At 33.5% G+C, this 23,332-nt stretch overlaps 1 protein-coding gene across 2 annotated transcripts in view; it reads left to right on the top strand.

Moving 5' to 3' along the window:
• Positions 1–23,332, top strand: part of ORC5 (origin recognition complex subunit 5) — a 78,162-nt gene that overhangs the window by 40,142 nt on the left and 14,688 nt on the right. For both annotated transcript variants that reach the window (XM_519292.4, XM_016957963.4), the window contains exons 11-12: positions 326–373; positions 3,191–3,301. In XM_519292.4, the coding sequence (XP_519292.3) occupies positions 326–373; positions 3,191–3,301 (159 nt within the window). The remainder of the gene's footprint in view (positions 1–325; positions 374–3,190; positions 3,302–23,332) is intronic.

Raw genomic sequence — 23,332 nt, 5'->3', positions numbered from 1 at the left:
CATATCTCTGGAAGTTTCATTTTTATAGCAATGTATATGCTGAACTAAATCAATATAATAAGCTCTTTTAGGAAATGTCATTATTTTATTTTAGAAATTCTTTTTTTACATGCAAAAGTAATTTTATATCCAATCCAAGTCTAAACGAAATTGGCCTAAAATATGTTGAAGTCTAATATATATACAAGGTGATAAGAAGAATAACTATTTAAAAACCTGAGATATACAGATTAGTATTATGTGTGCCATGTTTTAAATAAATAACGTTTTCTGGTTTTGTGGAATACTATCTTTTCAACTTAAAATTTGTTTTCCTTAATTGCAGCATCATGGAAAAATCAAGAAAACCAACTTTCTAAAAAAACATGAAAAGGTATTTACATTTTAATTTCTAATGGAAGAAACTTAGGAAATGAAGATAATATAGGAAATAGATACATCTATAATTGTATTTGTCATTTGAATATAGCAACTTATTTGTGTTGATATGGTACCGTTATACTGTAATAGAATTTTGTTCTATTGAATATAGTGATTGAACGCACATTTAAGTGAGCTGGTGCTGGAGTTTAAAACTGAGTTGACAAAGTTTTTTAGTGACTTAGTAGATGAAGAAGTTTACCCTGGATTATTTAGTTAAATACAGCCAATTGAATACAGGCATTTTCCTCTTTTCTTTCCCCTTTGAAGCACCCACAACAAATAAAAAAGGTAAACTCATAAATACTAAGCAGATGAGAGACCCCCAGAATTGGCAATTGCATGGTAGGTAGATATTGAGGTGACCAAGCAGATTAGAGAAAACGCTAAAACCTAAGCCTCAAACTTAGCTAATTTGGCCTTAGGAATCTGGAAAAAGCTTAGGGATTAGAAGCACTAAGTACTTTTGAAGGTGGGGTCAGATAAGGTTGAAACTGGTGAAAGAAGCATTTAGACTATTTAGATCACTTCTTCCACTTTGTATGTCCAAACCACTGTTGCTTTTCTTGTCAGAAGATGGAGAATTTTGAAATATAAACTCTGCACTATAGAAACTGCAAGTTTTGTTTCCCTTATTCTTAGAGGCAGTTTTGCTCAATTCCAGGACTTCCTGACTCCAAAGCCTACGATGATGTTTACCACTGTTCTTGAACTCCTACAATAGACAAATGGTTAACGTTTAGAATTTTTATTATTTATCTATTTTTGAGGCAGGGTCTCAGTCACCCATGCTGCAGTGCACTGCCTTGTGCTTTAATCCAGCAATCCTACTTAGAGAAACTCACACATGTGCACAAGGAGAAATGTACAAGATTATCAGTCACAGGATTATTTGTAATAATGAATTTTTTTAAGTAGTCATAAAATGGAATTCTGTAAGGTAATTTAAAAATGGACTAGAGCTACATGTATCTATATGGATAAATCTCAAAAAGCAATTGGTAGAGAGGTATGTTCCAAATGATATCATTTATATAAAATTTTAAACCATGCAAACAATGCTGTATATTGTTTGTGGATACATATGCAGTAGTATAAAACCTTCATGAGAGTACATCAAATTCTAGATAGTGGAATTTTTCTAGAGAAGGAAAGGGAGAATAGGATGGGAGAGGGTTCAAGGAAGCTTCAACTTACCTGTAATGTGGTCTAATGTTTTGTTTCTCTGCACGTATTGCACAGTATATTTGATAAAATTGAGTGGTGAGTCCATTGGTATTCATTATATTCACTTCTGTACTCTTTTATATATTTGAAGTATTTAGTGACAAAAGCATACAAAATTTAAGACCTGGAAAATAATTTCTAGTCGAGGTAAAAACTTCATTGTATAATTCTGAGTAGGTATTCTTCTTTACATTCATTCTTGTTTTAAATAAATAGTTACTCCCATGCATGTAAATACAGTTTCCAATTTTATTTGCCATTGCTAATATAAAGTACTTATTTGTAGCTGGGTGCACTGGCTCACGCCTGTAATTCTAGCACTTTGGGAGGCCAAGGTGGGCAGATTAGTTCAGGTCAGAAGTTCGAGACTAGTCTGTCCTACACGGCAAAACCAAAAATACAAAAGTTAGCCATGTGTGGCAGTGCATGCCTGTAATCCCAGCTACTTGGGTGGCTGAGATACGAGAATCACTTGAACCTGGGAGGTGGAGTTTGCAGTGAGCCAAGATCGTGTCACTGTACTCCAGCCTGGGTGACAGAGTGAGGCTCTGTCTCAAAAAAAGAAATAAATATTTATTGGCTATTAAAATTATCTGCTAATAGAATGGAACTTGAGCATTGTCTCGTTTCTGATGACATGAATTATACTATATGAGTTTGTATACAAGTATGAACATTTTACAATATTGAAAAAATTTTTTTAAATTTTACATTGTTTTAGGCTGCTGGCTTATTTACTTTATAAAATATTTTATTAGTTTTCTAAGTTAAGCTACGACTTACTGTAATTGATCTTTTTAGAGCTACTGGTGTTGAATTTTCCTGGCAGTTGTACAAAGAGGAATTGTGAGAAATAAGTAGTAAGCTCTAGTCTACAACTTAGGAATCTGGTTTGGTTATTATCTTGGATTTGGCAAAATTACTTAACACCTGGTTATAACAGTAAAATAGGAGGCATATTTAGGACTAGACCGGATGACTGTGAGTTCTTTAATTAATATTTGTTGATACTAAGTCAGAAATCTTGAGGAATATGTTAAAAGATAAATCATGGCTGGGTATGGTGGCTCATGCCTGTAATTCTAACACTTTGGGAGGCCAAGGTGGGGAGGATTGCTTGAGGCCAGGAGTTTAAGACCAGTCTGGGCAACATAGTGAGACCCTGTCTTTACAAAATACTTTGTAAAAATACCCAAACATTGCGGTGTGTGCCTAGAGTCCTAGCTACTCAAGAGGAGAATCTGACATAGGAGGATGGCTTGAGCCCAGGAATTCAAGGCTGTAGTGAGCCATGATTGCGCTGCCACTGCATTCCAGCCTGGGTGACAGCGGACCTTGTCTCTAAACAAAACAAACTTAAAAAAAGGATAAATCATGATCATATCAGCTGAACTTTTAACTTAGAGTTTGCAGGTTAGATTTGTTAGCATTTTTAGGGGAACTATATATAACAAAAATACATTGTTACTGGCAGTTTTGTAGTACAGAAAGTGAGTGCTCTGGTATAAGAAGAAAATCCATGTTTTTGTTTTGTTTTTTTCAGACAAGCAATCATCTCCTTGGGCCAAAACCATTTCCACTAGACAGATTATTAGCAATATTATATAGTATCGTGGACAGCAGAGTTGCTCCAACAGCAAATATTTTTTCCCAGGTAAGCTTAATCATAAATTATTATCTGTAATCTTTGTGGGATTCTTCAGATAGTAGAGTCAATAGAATTCCAGGCGTTCAGATTTTTGTTCAACATATGTTACTGTTTTAACTATATAATGAACCATGTTTTTGGTAAGTAATTGAAAATTACATATATAGAATCTTTGGGGGTATCACTAAATTTACATATGTTTACAAGGATAACCTCATGGCAAATAATTTAATTTGGCTCTTTTTCAATAAAGGAATTTTTAAAATTAAATAATCATAATTATCTTGCTAATTAAACAAGTGGCTTGATGACCAAGTTGATGAATTGTAATTTAATGAAAACAAAATTGAAAAAAATTTTTTTTGTAACAGAGTAATCTACAATGTTCTTATTCCTCATCTATGTACTTTGCAGATAGATGTGCTTTTATTAAAAAATGCTGTTTTCCAGAATAATTAAGTTCTCAGAATTTCACTAGGTGGCAGCAAAGCATAAAAATAGAAAATATGACTTTAAAAAAAACAAGTAGTTAAGATTTGTTTTTTAGTTGACATTTTAAGAAAAAACAAATTATTAAAATTATAGTCACAGTAGATTTCTTAAATGGTCCAGAAAAACAATGGTTAGCACATGGTACAAGTGGATAGAAGAAAAAGCAAAATGATATAACTAGTATTTATTTAAAAGCTAAGTCATGTCAGATATTGCAGTGAGCATTTTGTTTTCTCTATGCATTTTTAGGTTGAGAAATATGTAAATAATGCCTGCGTTTTAATTAATTCACTGAATAAATCTGGCCCCAGAATAGCTGTCAGACTTTGTAATCTAATGTGTGCTGGTAACTTTTAATTTTTCATTTAGAGAAGAGTTTGAGTAACAAATATAATCTCAATTTTCTCAACATTGAATTTAGATAGTTTTTATAAAAGTCAGCATGTATAGAAAATTGTATCTACATTTATTGTGTTCTTGAAGAAACTCAGTTCACTCAGTTACTAGGCTACATAAATAGCTAGCTATATAGGTAGATAGCTACCTAGATAGGTAGGTAGATCACTAATGCTGATAACTTTAAAAAAGTAATTCAGTTTTAATTTGTGTTACAGGGATTTTTCCCATGTATTTTCTAAAAAAGCTTTGTCTGAAATTGGATTTTAATAAAACTTTACCTTTTATTAATAGCTTTCTACATACAACATAGGAATTTTTTATTTTGTGTTTACTGTTGCAGTAACTCTAGATTAGCAGGTATTTTGAATTATCAGGTCTTTATTATAAGCAATTGAGCCTTACATTAAGTCAGAGAGATTAAACAACTTTTACAATATGATGCAATGAGTAAACCTTTGAGATTTAAAGCCTAGGGAAGTGAGAAAGACAGTGCTTTTGAACAGAGCAGAAACATGTTTGCATCACATGTGATTGTACTTCTCAGGTGCCCACAAATTACCTGTGTGAGGGGCACAATGAAGGATAGTACATGTTTTTTCTTTCAATGAGCTTATAACTTATTCTAGGGCATTAAAATGTATACATGAAAATACTTTCTTTTTTTTTTTTTTTTGGCTTTCTCTACAAGTTTATTTATTTTATTATTATTATACTTTAAGTTTTAGGGTACATGTGCACAATGTGCAGGTTAGTTACATATGTATACATGTGCCATGCTTGTGTGCTGCACCCATTAACTCATCATTTAGCATTAGGTATATCTCCTAATGCTATCCCTCCCCCCTCCCCCCACCCCACAACAGTCCCCAGAGTGTGATGTTCCCCTTCCTGTGTCCATGTGTTCTCATTGTTCAATTCCCACCTATGAGTGAGAACATGCGGTGTTTGGTTTTTTGTCCTTGTGATAGTTTACTGAGAATGATGATTTCCAATTTCATCCATGTCCCTACAAAGGACATGAACTCATCATTTTTTATGGCTGCATAGTATTCCATGGTGTATATGTGCCACATTTTCTTAATCCAGTCTATCATTGTTGGACATTCGGGTTGGTTCCAAGTCTTTGCTATTGTGAATAGTGCCATAATAAACGTACTTGTGCATGTGTCTTTATAGCAGCATGATTTATAGTCCTTTGGGTATATACCCAGGATTGCGATGGCTGGGTCAAATGGTATTTCTAGTTCTAGATCCCTGAGGAATCGCTGCACTGACTTCTACATTGGTTGAACTAGTTTACAGTCCCACCAACAGTGTAAAAATGTTCCTATTTCTCCACATCCTCTCCAGCACCTGTTGTTTCCTGACTTTTTAATGATCGCCATTCTAACTGGTGTGAGATGGTATCTCATTGTGGTTTTGATTTGCATTTCTCTGATGGCCAGTGATGATGAGCATTTTTTCATGTGTTTTTTGGCTGCATAAATGTCTTCTTTTGAGAAGTGTCTGTTCATATCCTTCGCCCACTTTTTGATGGGGTTGTTTGTTTATTTTTTTGTAAATTTGTTTGAGTTCGTTGTAGATTCTGGATATTAGCCCTTTGTCAGATGAGTAGGTTGTGAAAATTTTCTCCCATTTTTTAGGTTACCTGTTCACTCTGATGGTAGTTTCTTTTGCTGTGCAGAAGCTCTTTAGTTTAATTAGATCCCATTTGTCAATTTTGTCTTTTGTTGCCATTGCTTTTTGTGTTTTAGACATGAAGTCCTTGCCCATGCCTATGTCCTGAATGGTATTGCCTAGGTTTTCTTCTAGGGTTTTTATGGTTTTAGGTCTAACGTTTAAGTCTTTAATCCATGTTGAATTAATTTTTGTATAAGGTGTAAGGAAGGGATCCAGTTTCAGCTTTCTACATATGGCTAGCCAGTTTTCCCAGCACCATTTATTAAATACTTTCTTAAGGCTGTAAATGAATGCTAGATAGTGCTTCTGAGAAGTTTAGAGCAGAAAGAGATCAATTCCAGATTGGGCAGGTTGAAAGAGTTCACAGAAGATGAAAAATGAGGCTTGGCTGTGGAGAATGAGTAGGAGTTTTTGTTTTTTAAATATTTCTCATTTACATAAGTGATACATGTTTATTATACAGAAATGTATAAATGGGTAAATAGAGAAATAATAGTTTAAAATCACCTGATATCTTATTTCCAAAGGATAGAGTTAAGGTTAGAGATTCAGAAAGAAAGGTTAATATGATCTGAAGAAAGGTTTGAAAAGCAAGGCATACCTGTGAACTGTCACCCTGGTTTGGTTGGAATTGAATGGGGTTATATTGTAGTGGTAGTTGTCATTGTAGTTGTGATTGTAATAGTAGCATCATAGTAACACTACTGCCACCACATGCCACACCTCATATTGGTACCTTACATATTGTTCTTTACATTCATAGAGCATTTTCTGTTTTTAGAAATAAACTCTTCAGCAATTTTATCCTCTGGGGAAAATATATGGCAATTAAAAACAATGGGAGGCTTCTGATTTAGAGATTTACTAGCTGCTCTGAGCCTTTGACTATGATGAACAATGTCTGCAGTCTTCGTGGTTATAGCAGTGCCAGTAATATTACACAGTTAAGAAAACAACTTGGCCCAAAATGTATCTTTGTCTGTTAACGAAGTTAAATTTTTATCAAACTTGACAATTGTAGTTGCTGATCTTTTTATTCTTTATCTCTTCTAATTAACATTTTATAATCAAAATGATAAATTTGTATATTTAAAGTATTGCTATACATGAATTTAGGTGAATTTAATAGCAAGTCATTTAGGAACACAATCTTAGTTATTCTCATTGGGTATACAAAGGGTCGGAGAGTAGGTAGAGATAGATGCAACTGGTTCTAAGGAGTTGATCTTTACTTTTGCTTGGTCAGTAAAGTATCCAAGAAAATCTAATAACATATATATTGTGTTCCAGAACAAAATGTGGCAGGAATCTCATCCAAAGAGTATTTCTCCCACATGCCTTATATTTTCTTCTTCCCATTGACTCCCAGTGACCTTTTCTAGTTTTCTTCTCTCTCCTTTTATTCTTCTATCAAAATTATACTCTTAACCATGGGAATGGCAGTTTGTATTTAACCTACATACACTTAATTTTTTAAGTGAAAAACTTACGTTTGTTTTCAAAGTGCTTATTTGGTACGAACACTAGATGGCAATGTTTTTGCATTCTGGCTTTAAGATGAGCCAGGCAAACAGACCTTTTACCTGTTAATACTGTCTGTGATATCTAGAGAAATTTGTTAACATATTGGGTCATTTGAATGGAAATAAACTTGCTGAAAAATGTAATTATAAACATGTATGTGTGTATTTACACTTTTATGAAAATGTAAAAAAAATTGGCAATGAATTATATTTCGTACCTGGAGGTAAATTGCTTTTTATTAGTTATAATGTGTCTATATGAGATGATCATGTATTATTTTTGTATTCACCTGTTTTAAGAATTTATTTTATAGTGATATGCTATTTTTATAGCTGGACTTACTGACTAAATAATTGTTTAGACTTATTTTGTGTATAAATTGATCATGTATGATATAGACATTCAGAATTCTCCTGAAGCAAAAGTTTATTTCCATTGTATTTCAAATCTAATCTATTCTATAATGAAGTTATAAAAATAGTAACTCAAGGACTCTTTAAAGTTTATTAAAATTCCAATTGAGAATAATAAATTTATAATAGTACTAGCAGCAATATTGTATTGTAGTTGGCATTATTCTGAATTTCTTCATTCTCTATTGAATTTTAAATAAAATTCTATTCATTAACTAGTCTCACAAGTAAGTAAAGAGAATAGTAGCACATTTAACATTTTATGTCAATGTTCAGATTTATTGAACTTAAATATGACTTTAAATTTTTTTTCAGATTATTATTTTAGTCTTACCTGGTTTTTACCTTTAGTACAATTTTGCAGTCATTATCTTGGGTCATTTTTAAAATTTTCATTCCAGTAAGATAAATGTAGCCCTTCTATGTATGCCTGAACTTCATGGGTGACAAAGCATTAATTCTGGTATTTCATTCTTTTCTCCTTTCTTTTCTGCTCTCATCATAAGATAGAATGGAATACATGTAGTAAATGGGTAAAGTTTATAGGTATTCTTTCTAAATTTTTAATTTGATCAGATATGATTTTGAAGACCATTTGTCAGCTTTTAAAGAAATAGTATTGTCTTTTTTTCCAGAACTATATTAAAGCCAAGTTATGCTTTTTAATTCTTTTTTTCTTAAAAGAAAAAAATATGGGAATTTCCGAATTATCTGTTTCATTCTTTTTATAGTTCTATGTCTTCTCTTACTCATTCTTACCTCCCCTACCCAAATACTCTTGTAGTTAGGTCAGAGCAATAGGAGTGCAGTTCTTTAAGATTGTCAGAGATACCACTTATTTTAAAATCTCAAAGCCATATTGCTTTATTTTTTTCCCAGAGAATAAAATTGCTGGAGAATTTATTTCTAAAATCATTGGTATAAGTTTCTAAAGTGACTTGTAAAAGGAATATGTTTTAATTTTCATTGATCTGCTTCGATCAATTTGCATTTTGGAAAATAATTTTTGAAAGTAGTTTACTATAATTCTGCCATTTAAAAGGTTTTATTTTAATAATATTACTATATTATAAAATAATATATTCTGAATTAATACCAAGAAACAGCTGAAAGATTAGAAAAGGAGCATAGTTCTTTTTAAAAAATAGTTCTGTGTACCATATTGACAAGTTGGATTTTTCCATAATTAATACCTAATTTCTGAGTGGTTTCATACTTAGTTGTACATAATAAAAAATTTAGAGTGTTTTTGCAAATTTATTTTCATTTATAAGAACATAAACATTTTGTAGCATAGTTTAATATACAAATATGTATCTTTTCTGTTTGTACCTTCTCTGCTTATGAACTCATGTCATGATACTATGGATACACTTGGAGTTATTTGTTACATCGATTTAACTTACTGGTCATGAATCAACAATCGTTTCTTACGGAGGTTTTATTTATTGTAATAGCATTTAGACAACCTTACTACTCATTTAGGTATTGTTTTATAAGATATGTAGGATATATCCAAACCAATTGTTTTTCTCAAATGAATTTATCATCAGTCAGAAAGCAGAATGATAATTTAGTTGTTTTATCTATGAAAAAAATTTTTTTAGCAAATACTTCATCTGTAATTCACCATAGCTGTAGGAAGATGTTTTTGCTATACTGTACTTGTTAAGGTAGCTAACGTTTTATTACACCAAAAATAGATTTTGGCATATTTCTTCAAATACAGGTAGATATGTGGTAAATTTATATAGTTTTCAGTTTTCTAAAGAGGAGACGTTGTTAATTTTTATTTAATTCTAAAACGTTTATAAATAAAAATATTTTAATCTAATTCACATTTCAAGTTCAAAGTCAGTGTTTATTTTTTTTCCATGGTTGGAATTAAATTTATCTTTCTCTGCTTAAAATTTCATTTAACAAATATTTACTAAGTGTCTACTATGTTTCAGGCATTGTCTTGGATAAAGAGAATACAGAAATGAAGATGTGTCTGTGGATTCCACAGCCCTTCATTTGTGCTGGTGCAGCCACCAGATTCTATTTTATATGTTTAGAGTTAATGGTGTATATATGTTTTTACTGTGAAGACATATATGTGCTGAAGGAACTAATACTTAAATACTTAAAGTGAATACTAATAAGTACTTTAAGTGAATAAATAAGAGTTTTTTTACTTAAGTAGTTCTTAATATTTTATAACTTAGATATTTAAGTGTTTTCTACTGAGTCATAACAAACCTGTTTGTTGAATATTTCCTACTGACATGCCTTGAACTTAGTGTTTGAAGCAATGATTGTTTGATATTTATAACTAAATTTTGTTAATACCCAATTAAATTTAGTTATGACATTGGTGTCAGACAATCTCAAGACTTGGAACTTAAGTTATGGAGAAGTAATCAGTATATTGTATATGGCCTAGTATATACAGTCTGAGTGGCTTTTCTTAAAAAGTTACATGGCTATATTTGAAATACTTCATAATGGAAAATTATACTCATGTCCTTTTTAAATATACATTATTTCAAACTGCTTTTATAGATTTTTAACCAAAAGCACTTTAAATAAATTTTATGAAGACTTTATGATAAAATTTCTTTACCTTAAAAGTTAATTTGCATATTACATAATATTTATATTTCTACAAAAAGTAGCTACATTCATTAAACGCTAGTCAGATAACACTAGAAATCTAGTAGATAAAAATATCTAATCCATTTATTGATCAGATAACAATTCGAATTTTGTAAACATAAAGAGTAACATCCTAAAATCTAGCTGTAAGATATTTATATAAATTGATTTGAGTGTGGGCATTATCTTTATAGACATTAAACTTGGTGACTAAAAGGGACAGTTTTCCTTAAAATTCCATGGATACTAAATTATTAGAAACGTGAAGAGCTCTTCCTTTGCAATTTCTCTGCATTTCGTTTGTCCTGTGCCAGCATTCCAGTGTTTCTGTAATATTTGACTGTAATGCTTGATGCTATTAAGGTAAGTTATGTAAATCATAGAAAATAGCTTGAATGCTAACATTTCCTAATAATCTTACTATGTTTTTTTCTTAACAACAACTGAGATTGTGAGACATTGCATTCCAAGATGGTAAAGGAGCCTTACTTAATGCCTACTTTGCTGATGAAGAGGTCAGCAGGGAAGCTGTTTAATAGAGGCCGGCTCTTTTCTAGATTCTAAGAGCATCACCGCCATGATGCTCAGTCTCCACTGGTGCAGTAAATGAGATTCTCAAATCTCCTACTACCCCTGGTGTGGACATATTACTGTTCTGCCATCAGACCACTCTGCAGTAGATACCTACTTCAGGAGATTTTTTTAAAAACTGCTTTGGGATGTTTCATGTTTGCAAAGAATAAAGTTAACCTAAGATTTTTACTAGCTGTACTACTGTTGTAAGGAATACCAATATTAATTATTACCAAGGATACTAAAAAGCACAGCATATTTTATTTTACTGCGCAGGGATAAAAGATTGTTTTTCTTGTTCTCATATGTAAAAGAACAGTGTTTTCCCCTGCTATTTTCTTATCTTCTCTAAATCTGCCATTAAATTTCTTAGTGTAATCACTTTGCCTTTGTGAATGTATCATTGCAGCAGTGGGCATTTTTACTGAACTCTAGAAAAATGAAACCAGTGCCTAAGGGTGACATATAAAAAACTGCCTAAGGGATTTAAAAAATTGCATAAATTATGCTTTCTACTTTTGTATAAAATAATACATTGGTACTTTATTTTTGTGGGCAATATTTTATAACTACCTTTCTCAAAGATTAGTGTTACTTCCAATAAGTTTACTAAATGTATATCCTTTATTCACATTTTTTGGGGAAATATATTAAACCCCAATAAATTTTATTTAACTTGGCAGATTTTTAGCTGACAACACACAAAAAAGTTTGTATGGATATGTGCTTGCAAATGCATGTTTAAGAGATTCCATACTACTAATATATAGTGACTGTATAGGCAAATTTGTGCATTAGATAGAACTTAATGACTAGATTGTTTAAATGAGAAGAGTTTTAATAAGAACAGATAGGAGATAAATGATTTAGAAAAAAATCTTCGTTGTGGAAATGTGTGGTACATTTAAAAATACTTCTGGCTGGGCATGATGGGTCATGCCTGTAATCCCAGCACTTTGAGAGACTGGGGTAGGAGGATCATTTGCACCCAGGAGTTCGAGACCTGCCTGGGCAACATAGTGAGACCCTGTATCTACAATAAATAAATTAGCTGCGTGTGGTGGTGCGTGATTGTAATCCCAGCCACTCTGAAGGCTGAGGTGGGAGGATCACTTGAGTCAGGAGGTCAAGACTACAGTGGGCCGTGATTGCACCACTGCACTCCAGCCTGGGTGACAGAGCAAGACTCCATCCCCCCAAAAAACAAAATCTATAAAAGATGATTAAAAGACATGTTGGTGCTTAAAGAGGGTTTCCAGTAAGAAATTGTCTTGATTCCTTGTCAGCACACAATGAATTGGAGATTTTTGAAGGAGACTGGCCACACCTGCCCATCTATAGACATACAGCAGTAGCTGGTGCTTCAGAGAAGTCTCTTTATCTTTTCTCCTAGATGAAAAATTAGGGTTCTTAGGCCCAGGTAGCCTTTAGAACCTGAATGCTCCCTCACCTTTGGTCACTCTGAATGGTGGTGGTTAATTGAATTCTTAGAATCAAAAGTAATCATGCCTCCATAGTTAACAAGAAAGGGAACTAGATTTACCCAGAGCTGTCTTATCTACTCCCTTGGCGCTAGTGCTGTGTGTATGTTGGTGGCTTTTGAAATACATATTTCTAGTTCTTATTCTCTAGCTCTCCATCCAAATTGCCAGCTGAACCTGAACTGTACCTGGATGACCCATATATGTCACACACTGGTGTGCCCCAAACCAAATCATTCCCTAAATCTTTCTCTGGGTTTTCAGCCTTACCTAGATTTCAAAACTAATCATTTATTAATTCATCCATTACTAAGCACCTGCCATGTAGTATACGCATTATTAGATGCTAGAAAAACAAAGATAATATAGTTTCTAGTTTTTAGTTTAGCTAAATGGAGAAATTATCTCTGAACCGTCTCATTTTCTCTCCTTCATTTACTTGGTCAAGTCTAGTCTATTTTTCCTAAATACAAATGTCTCTTAAACATTCTCCTTTTTTTCCACCCTCACTGACATTACCTTAAATCGGTAGCTTCCTTATTAGGCAGTTGCACCAGCTTTCTATCTGGTCTCCTTGTCACTAGGCACTTGGTGGTTCATCATCCATACGGTCATCAGCATAAATCTTGAAAAATAAATTTGGTCTTTCTTTTCTGGTTATACTTTTTTTTGATGAGTTACATTATTTACAGAACCAAGTCTACATTCAATAGCATTTATTGCAAGGTCCTTCATAATCTGGCCCCAATTTCTACCACTTCCTTCATTCACCATATATACCATTCACAATAAGCTGTTTCCTCTCTGAAAACACACTAATTTTAAATGTTTTTATATTGTTGCATGTACTTTCCCCTTACAACTATCGAGCTCTCTTTTTACGCATCATGGTCCATCTCCCAAATGTCATTTCTCAATGAATCTGCACTTTGCCTCCCTCCCTTTTAGTTCATTTTCTTCTCTATAGTCAGATAATTATGTTTATGCATATTATAATACTAACATAGCACTCATTTTATGTCATTACCATTTTATTTGTTTGTCTCCAACTACCCTGATGTTTGAGGGCATAGACGTTGTCTGTTCATTTTTGTATCTCTTGCACAATGCCATCCATGAACATGAGAGTCATTCATTGAATGATCTCCCATTCTCCTAACAGGCATTTATGGTCTTCATGGTTGCTAAAGATTTGCAGGCAGTTTGCATGCTAAAAAGTTCCAGAGATTAGAGGCTTTATCTTCAGTTGCTCTATGTATAAACATACATGCTACTTTTTGTTTATCTGAGCATATTTGAAGACTAGCAAACCACTCTCCTTTTTTTTTTTTGAAATGAAAATTTATGGTAGTGATTTAAAGTTGAACTGCTTTGATGATATTTGCCTATTTCTGCCATGTGCTGCATTTACCACCTCTGCTTTGTGTGTGTAAAAATGTCAGTTGAACTCTCGATATATGCCATGAACCGTCAAGTCTCCTGAATTCAGATCAAATTGTGGTGCTTGTTGGGTTGTGTGGAACTCATACACTGAAATTTCATTTGTTAAGTTCATTTATTTAAATAATTTAATATGTTTCAGATTGTGAAGCTCCTCCAGGACAAGCAGGATAGGATATTTCTTAAGTCAATGGACATATAACAACCTATGAACGTATAAAAATAATGAGCATGTTAAAAATTAATTACAGTTGTAAATTGATTTTCTTTTGTTGGCAGAAAGAACAGTTTATTAGCCCAGAAACAGGTTCACACTGTTTTTACATCAAGCATTTCCAGCTGAAGCTTGTTAGTAGCTGCCTCTCAGATTAAGGAAAAAAAAATCCTCACTGTGGTACATGAACTCCTATTGTTACGACATAAATAATCAGCTCATCCCCTACACAGATGAGAACAAAGGACATAACAGTACACAGAGCAAAGATTAAACAAATATTGTATAACCCCATTTAGGATGTAAATCTAAAAATATTGTACACAGAAAGAGATTTTTGTTTTTTTATTTTTCTTTGTGAATTCCTCAGTCATAACGTAGGACCTAGTCAAAGGAAAAGGAATATATACTGTGGCTTTTGAGTCAGATAGATTGATTATTTTAAGCTAAGGTGAAATAAAATACGTTAAGCAGTGTCAGAATGCTGCTGATGTATGAAAGCTAGGGAAGTACTATTCTCTTTGATAACAGGATGCCTCAGATTTTTAGGGGATTTGTTTAAACTGAGGAGGACAAAAAAATAACAATTTTTATTTTGAGGAAAAACATCAGTGGAAAACATGACTAAAAATTTAGTAGTAAAACCACTGACTTTTAATACAGTTTTTTAAAAACAAAAACAAAACTTTGTTCTGTATTTTCTAACATGAAATCTGAATCCTGACTTTGAAAAAGAGAACCTACTCCCTAGGCTACTTTTTTATTCATTTGAGTTTTATTCATTTGACTTTGAGCTTGACAAAACGGACAAGAAAAGCAGCTGTGGAAAGCAGTATATAATCCCCTAAAATCTGAACATTACTGACAATAGAATATATCTTCATAGGGTGTAGAAACCCAGAAGGGGAGTTATAATTTTCCCACAATTTTTATATTTACCTAAATAATTAAGATGACTTTACCTGGAAATGATTCTAGTGTTTCAGAAAAAGACCTTTTCATTACCCTTTCTTTTAATGTATTTTAATATTTTATGAGTTGTAGTTGTGAATGTTTCTGTAAATGATCTTTAATCCACAAATGTGTAAGAAACTGCTTTGGGATACCATCTTCAATATCATCTAATAATTTCTGGATTTAAGAAATCATGCTTTCCCCCAACCTTAAATTTACTTTTTTTTTTTTTTGAGACGGAGTCTTACTCTGTCGCCCAGGTGGGAGTGCAGTGGCACAATCTCTGCTCACTGCAACCCCTGCCTCCCAGATTCAAGCGATTCTCCTGCCTCAGCCTCCCAAATAGCTGGGGCTACAGGCATGCGCCACCACACCCAGCTAATTTTTGTATTTTTAATAGACCTGGGGTTTCACCATGTTGGCCAGGCTGGTCTTGAACTCCTGACCTCAAGTGATCTGCCTGCCTTGGCCTCCCCAAGTGCTGGGGTTACAGGTGTGAGCCAACATTGGCCAATATTTACCTTTTAAAAATTAAACCTTAAAAACAGCAATTTAATGTCTAATGTAATATATAATCTGACTTATGAAAAATTAACCTGTCATTAGGTTAAATCAATTCCACATTAATGTTTTATTTTTGTGACATCAAACTCATACATCTAACAATTTTGTTCACAGTATTGTTAATTGTTACTTCTCAAGGTTATTCTATATCCCTGTGGCAGGACATTTGCCTGTACTGTATTGAGATACTTCTTTGTCCTTATTGATACAATTTCATTTAAGGCTTTTTCTCTGTTTTACTTGCATTGCCTGCTCTCCTGGGTTTCTTACTTTTCCAGCATACTAATAGTTATTGCCTTCACTGTAGAATGCAAGGTGGAGTAGTCATTTCCTTCTTCCATAAAGCTTTCCTAATCTCGCCCAACAAAATTATCTCTTTGTATTCTACAGCTCCTTGTTTGGGGTAGTATAAGGAATATGGGCTTTGGATTCAGATAGTATTCAAAGCCAGTGCTGTTCTTAACCACTGTTAACTTCGTGACCTTGAGCAATTTACTCACCTCTCTGAGGTGGTGTCCTTGTCTGGAAAAGAGAGATTTATTTATAGTAATCATGGGAGGGTTTTTGTGAGAATTGAGGATGCACAATGTCTGTCACAGAGCCTGGACACAGTAATAAATTCCAGTCCGTATGCCACTAATTACCATGGTCATTAATAGTATTAATTAGTTCCTATAGCTATCTTTCCCTGACCCCTGCCCCTCAAGTTTTGTCCATATCCTCTGCTAGAACCTGAGGGAAGGAGTAAATGCCAAAATACATATGTGTCATTCTCAGGAATTTTGAAAGACAGCAGAAAAAAAGATAAAAGCACATAGGCTCATACTGGTGTTCTTTATTCACAGTAGCAGTAGTCTTGGCAAACCATTTTCTAATCATCAACACCCAATGTGAAGTATTATTTTGGCTAAATGTTTTTAATATGTTCAGTATTCTTAAAACAAGTGTTTAATTTAAAATTTGTTGTTACAACTCTGAAATGTTTTCTAGTAAACCTTTAGCACGACATATGTGTTGTATTATTTTTCATTGGGACTTTTGGATTAAATATTTGGAAACGTTCATTTGTGTGGGTGACTGACTAGGGACTGATAATGCCAATTGTCCTTTTATGATGTCTCTTTCATCATCTATTAAGTGAAGTATTGATCTCCGAAGTTTCAAGGCCTGATGGGCAAGCTCAGAATTTTACTGTGCAATTATTTTTATGTTGAAAAATTTATTTTTAATAAATTTGAAGTGCAGTTGGCTTTTATAGCCCCAAAACAAACAAATAAAAACAACTTTTATCATTCGAAAATATATAAAGTAAGAATTTGGAAAAATAGAACACTCCGGTTGGGATTTATATAGTAATACTTTTGCTATAATCTTCCTTTGCTGTAGAGGAAGTAATAACTTTTACTAGTCACAGGTTTGTGGCAAATTTGTAAGGACCTTTATGGACTCACAGCATGAAACCAGTAGCTACAAATCCTCCTTGAGTCTGAGCCCCAAGTCATAACTAATCATCTGCCTTTAAGTAGGAGAGATTTAAAAATCTTTACAAATAAGGGTTAAAAAGTGTTTTTATTTTTACAAGTAGATTTTTTTAGCTTCATAGCTACTTAAAACATTTTGAGATAACATTTATTCTGACAGTTTACAAGGTATTTCTCAAAGCCCTCTATATTTTGAGTACGTTATCAGTGTTTTATTTTTTAATTAAGCTTTTTTGAGGTAATTATAGATTCACACACAGTTGTAAAACATAATGTGTATTCTCTCTTCCTGTGTGTCCTTTACTGGTTCCCCACAGTGGTATAACATCTGGCAAAGCTATAGTAAAATATCACAACCAGGAAACTGACATTAATGCAATCTACTGATCTCATTCAGATTTCCCTACTTCTATTTGTATTCTTTTGTGTATGTCTATATATATTTGGTTATATGAAATTTTATCCTGTGCATAGTTTTGTTAATTCACCACCACAGTCAAGACCAGTTCCATTATCACAAGGATTCTCCGTGATACTCACTGATGACCATAGCTTCCTCTCTTCCTCCCCTTCCCCAATTCCTGTTAACTGGTAATTGCTACCTCTAGAATTTTGTCATTTCAAGAATTTGTTTAAGCATAATCATATAGTGTATAACACTTGAGAATTAACTTTTTTGAGTCAGGATAATTCCTCAGATTCATCCAAATCTTTGCATGTATTAATAGTTCATTCATTTTAATTACTGAGGAGTATTCTGTGGTATAGATATACCACAGTTTGTTTAACCATTCACCTGTTGAAGGACATCTGGGTTCTTTCCCGTTTTTTGGCTACTACAATTAAAGCTGTTAGGAACATTCATGTACTAGTTTTTATGTGAAAATGCAGTTCTCTGGAATAAATGCATAAGTGCAATTGCAGGGTAATATGGTAATTGCCTGCTTAGTTTTATAAGGCGTATGTGTTTTACCACTTCAAGTGAAGTGTGGAAACCATACTGCCATTCCTTTTACTTTCTCACTTTTTCAGATACTGTCTTGAGTATCAGAAGGTGTTAAAATGTTTAATCAAATGTGATTTAGAAAACTCATGAGGATATATTCTCTTGTATTTATCCACAAATCTGCTCTTTCCACTGTTCGTTCTTTCACTTTTATTATTTCCTTTTGTTTGAAGAATTTCCTTTTGCTCTTCTTTGAAGGTCATCTGCTAGTGACAGATTCTTCTGTTTTACCTTGTTTGAGCATGTCTTTATTTCCACTTTATTCATGAAGGATAGTTTTGCTAGATATAGAATTGCCAGATCTTTCGTCAGGATTCTTCTTTAATCCAGGGGAGGAATGAGCCTACCTGGGTAGCCTTTTGCCGCTCAGTTGTGGATTGGGAAGTGCTGGGCTTGGTTCACTTTTCGCTCTTGGGTGGGGAATTCTAAGACTCGCACCCTCTATATTGTTTCTGTAGCCCTAGGGTCCCTAAGCAGCCCACCTACCTCTTTCTACCTTTCAGAGTCCTCTTTTGGTCGCCTCTTATATTATTTCCAGGATTTATAGTTGTACTTAGCAGGGAAGAATAACAAATACGAATCTATGCATCCTGTCTGGGTGGGAAGTTCTTCTGTATTTATCTTTTTTTTCTAACCCTCTGTCTAGGCTCTTTGTTAGTGTTTGTTCCTGAAATGTGTTCCTTGGTAATTCAAAGCTCAATTGAATGAGAAGCCTTCTGTAAATTAGTGCTAAAAAAAGATTACAGAATGTTTTACCATTATTATTTAGAGAGCTTTTTTTTCCAACAGAGATTAAATCCTTCTAAGTCATTAATTTATTTACTGCAAAATATTTCAATTTATTATTCCATGCTGGAACTACAGACTTTGTGTAAATCTCCCCCTGCATTTGGGGACCTAACAACAGGAATGACTGTTGTGTATCTCTTTTCTCTAAGTCACAGATGTGTCACTGAATAAGAAGGGTCGAAGTTAATATACTTAGCCATAGAAGACTATGTTAACTCTTTTCTGTGTGTCTTCCCATTCATTAAAATTTCAGGCCTACTCTCATTATGGATTTCTGCAAGATTCCAAACTAAGAAGGCTATTTGTCTTATCTTGGTTTTCAGCAATATTTACTGTCCCCCAAAGACCCCTGTATCCCTTGGTTGCCCATCCTGTTCTGTGTCTTTTTCCTGTATAGTAAAGGTCTCAGGCAGTTAGATGGGAAAGGCTCGGCCCCACCTCTGCCTTATTTATGCATATACATGCATACATGTGAAACAGACACCACGATGAATCTGAGTACTCACTGTCTAGAGACTTTTTGTCAGATCCACACTGACCATATCAGACTACATAGGTATTAATACTAGCCTGGAGATCTGAGTTCATATTGTCATGAACATTTAAAGTGGAGCAAGGAAGTAAATAAGTATTTTTTATGATCCTATTCATTATTTATTTATTTGTGAGACGGAGTCTCGTTCTGTTGCCCAGGGTGGAGTACAGTGGCACGATCTCAGCTCACTGCAATCTCCGCCTCCCAATTTAAAGCGATTCTTCTGCCTCAGCCTCCAGAATAGCTGGGATTACAGGCACATGCCATCACGACCGGCTAATTTTTTGTATTTTTAGTAAAGACGGGTTTTTGCCCTGTTGGCCAGGCCTGTCTCGAACTCCTGACCTCAGGTAATCTGCCTGCCTCGGCCTCCCAATGTGCTGGGATTACAGGTGTGAGCCACTGCTCCCAGCCTCATTTTTAAATGCACAGTACCTAGAGTAAGTCCTCAAGAGTTTCATGGATATGTAGTTGGAAATAAAAATTAGCCAATTTAAGGATTGGATAATAGAAAGGAAGGTGGATATTCTGCTATTTATGCATATATAGAAATAATTTTTAAAGTTTTATATGTATTTTTCCAGAAGTTTCCATTTAGTAAGTTAATAAACTAATATGTTTGAGATTCAAAATGTTGACTCCACTAATTAATCTTTGTGCTTGATTTTGTTTTCAATTTTACTCTAGCAAAATTTTAATAAACTGGGAAAGTACCTTTAAATATTTGGTACATTTGTTCACTCCTTTTTTTATTTTTATTTTTATTTTTGAGACAGAGTCTTGCTCTGTCACCCACGCTGGAGTGCAGTGGTGCGATCTCAGCTCACTGCAACCTCCACCCCCTGGGTTCAAGCAATTCTCATGCCTCAACCTCCCAAGTAGCTGGGATTACAGGCACGTGCCACCATGCCCAGCTAACTTTTGTATTTTTAGCAGAGACGGGGTTTCACCATGTTGGCCAGGCTGATCTGAAACTCCTGGCCTCAAGTGATCTACCTGTCTCTGCCTCCCAAAGTGCTGGGATTACAGGTGTGAGCCACTGCACCCGGCCTGTTCACTGCTTTATGTAATAGATATTCTTCTGAATATCTATTATTTGTATATTTGTGTACAATTTATATATATGAATATTTTTATGTTGAGTTTTTCAGTGATTTTCACATGATAAAGTCAACAAATAAAAGACTGAAATGAGTTTTTTTAATGTGAAAAATCACATTCTAATTTAATTGCTTTTTTTAGGTTTAGTTCTTTTAATGTATTAGCTTTTCCTAAATCATCCCTACCCCTAAAAAAATTGATCAGTCATCTTATTAATATTTTGGAAGTTCCTTTTAGCTGCTGCATCTTCAGCTGAAGTAATATTATATTCTTTGCACAATTTACATGATTAATTTAGCCGGGGAATCTTGGTAGAACTGAAAGTGACTTCAAGGGCTTGTTTGTTCCAACTTTCTGCCTTTGGACATTTGTTACAACTAATGTGCTAAAAGTAAAAAACTGTAAGGCATCTGAAAATATTCTTGAGACCCTAACTTAACTATATTAAAGACAGATTTTGTGTTTTTCTATGAAAAAATTGTGGAAAAAGTAATTTAGCATACAATTTCGATTAAAGAATCTAAATATGTGAGTGTTTGAATTAACAGGAAAGTATCAGTTATGAGAAATATTATAAGGAAATGTCAGTGGCAAAGTACAAGGTAATTAATGTTTTCTTCTATATTAAAAAAAGTACTAAGGAGAACTGCCTTTAATAATAGAGTTCAATGCGTGATTTTTCAAATAGCTATTACTAACCTATTTTAGCAAACGAATCCCTTACAGAAAAATAGAAAGGGTTGAAGTTAATATACTTAGCAATAGAAGACTATGTTCACTCTTCACTACATATCTTCCCATTCATTAAAATTTCAGGCCTACTGTCATTATAGATTTCTGCCTGTTTCCACACTGGGAAGGCTTTTGAATTTGTCTTGTCTTGGGTTTTAGCAGTACTTGTTCTCCCACGAAGACTCCTGGATCCCCTGGCTGTCCATCCTTTCTGTGTCTCTTCTCTTCATAGTAAAGGTCTCAAACAATTAATCTTGTAAGAGATACGAGCTCAGGGCCTGCATTTTATCATTATTAAGTGAACCTTTCTTTAAACCTCATTTCATGTCTGTTTTGTCTGATGTTTAACATATTTTCATCATTGTTCTTTTTATTAGAATTTGTGTGACATATCTCAATTTTGTCTTTGACCTTTAACTTTCACATGTGCTTCCATTTTATATGTATCTCTTTTAAACAAAATGCAGTTTGATTTTTTTCAGTCTTTTTATTTTATTTGAAGCATTTCATTTACTTTTAATACAATTGTTAATATAATTTTGTTTCTATTATCTTGTTTATGCCATTTGATTTACCTGATTTTTTTTCTCCCATTCTGTAGATTGCCTTGTCATTTTATTGGTTGTTTCCTTTGCTGTGAAGAAGCTGTTGAGTTTGATGTAGTCTCATTTGTTTATTTTTGCTTTTGTTTCCTGTGCTTTTGGCAGCCTATCCAAAAAAATCATTGCCAAAACTAATATCAGGGAGTTTTTTTCCCTATGTTTACTTTTAGGAATTTTATTGTTTCATGTCTTACATTTAAGTCGTTAGTCCATTTGAATTAATTTTTGTGTATGGTGTAAGATGAGAATTCAGTTTTATTTTTTGTGCATGTGGATATCCAATATTTCCAGTACCATTTATTGAAGAGACTATCCTTTTCCCATTGTGTGTTTTTGGTACCCTTGTCAAAGATTAGTTGACCTTATATGTGTGGTTTTATTTCTGGACTTTCTGTTCTGTTCTGTGGATCTGTGTGTCTGTTTTTATGCCATTACCGTACTGTTTTGATTACTATAGTTTTGTATTAATAATATACTTTGAAATAAGGAATTGTGATACCTCTAGCTGTGAAAAATGCCATTGGAATTTTGATGGGGATTGCATTGAATCTGTAGATTGCATTGGGTAGTATGGACATTTTAAAAATCATAATTCTTCCAGTCCTTGAACACAGGTATCTTTTCAATTATTTGTGTCGTCTTGAATTTCTTTCATCAGTGTTTTATAGTTGTTAGTGTATAAATAATTCACCTTCTTGATTAAATTTATTCTTACATGTTTTATTCTTTTTCATGCTGTTGTAAGTTAGATTTTTTTAAATTTCGTTTTTTGATAGTTCATTGTAAGTGTATAGACATGTTTGTTGATTTTTGTATTCTGCAACTTTACTGAAAGCATTTATTAGTTCTAACAGCTTTTTGGTGCTCATTTATAGTTATAAATATTTAGAACATCCCTGTGTGGCTGAAAGATTATGATGATGATTTTTGGTTTTGAAAATTGAGGTCCACATTGTTGAACTGACCAGTCTGAAGTCTACTGCTAGCAAGTGGCAAAAGATAGATCTTACTAACTTTAAATGTTTTTTTCTCTTAAACTATGTTCTCTCTCTTCTGAAATCAGAAGATTAAGTGTGGAATCTGAATGGGCCCAGTGGTGAGAGTGGGAATGAGGTAATTGGATGATCTTAATACTAATACCTTAAGTGACAGCCAGGCAGCTCCACCTCTACGGTGGATACAAACTTGTAGCATATACCAGATTTCTAAGTTAATGGGCAAAGAGTCCTGTATCTTAGTGCTAGAGGCATACTGCTGGGTTTATTCTGTTGAATGCTCCCTTTATGACTATTTTGCAGATCATCCTAATTCTTTTAGCACACACTCTTTTCAGGCAAGAGTATAATACATCTGTTAGATCTGCACTTTCTTAGCTGTGATCACAGCTTATGCATGTTTTTTAAAAGTTTTGGAGTTGGAG

The sequence above is a fragment of the Pan troglodytes genome, chromosome 6, assembly GCF_028858775.2.
Source record: "Pan troglodytes isolate AG18354 chromosome 6, NHGRI_mPanTro3-v2.0_pri, whole genome shotgun sequence".
NCBI lineage: Eukaryota > Metazoa > Chordata > Mammalia > Primates > Hominidae > Pan > Pan troglodytes.
This window is presented reverse-complemented; position numbering and strand designations above follow the sequence as displayed.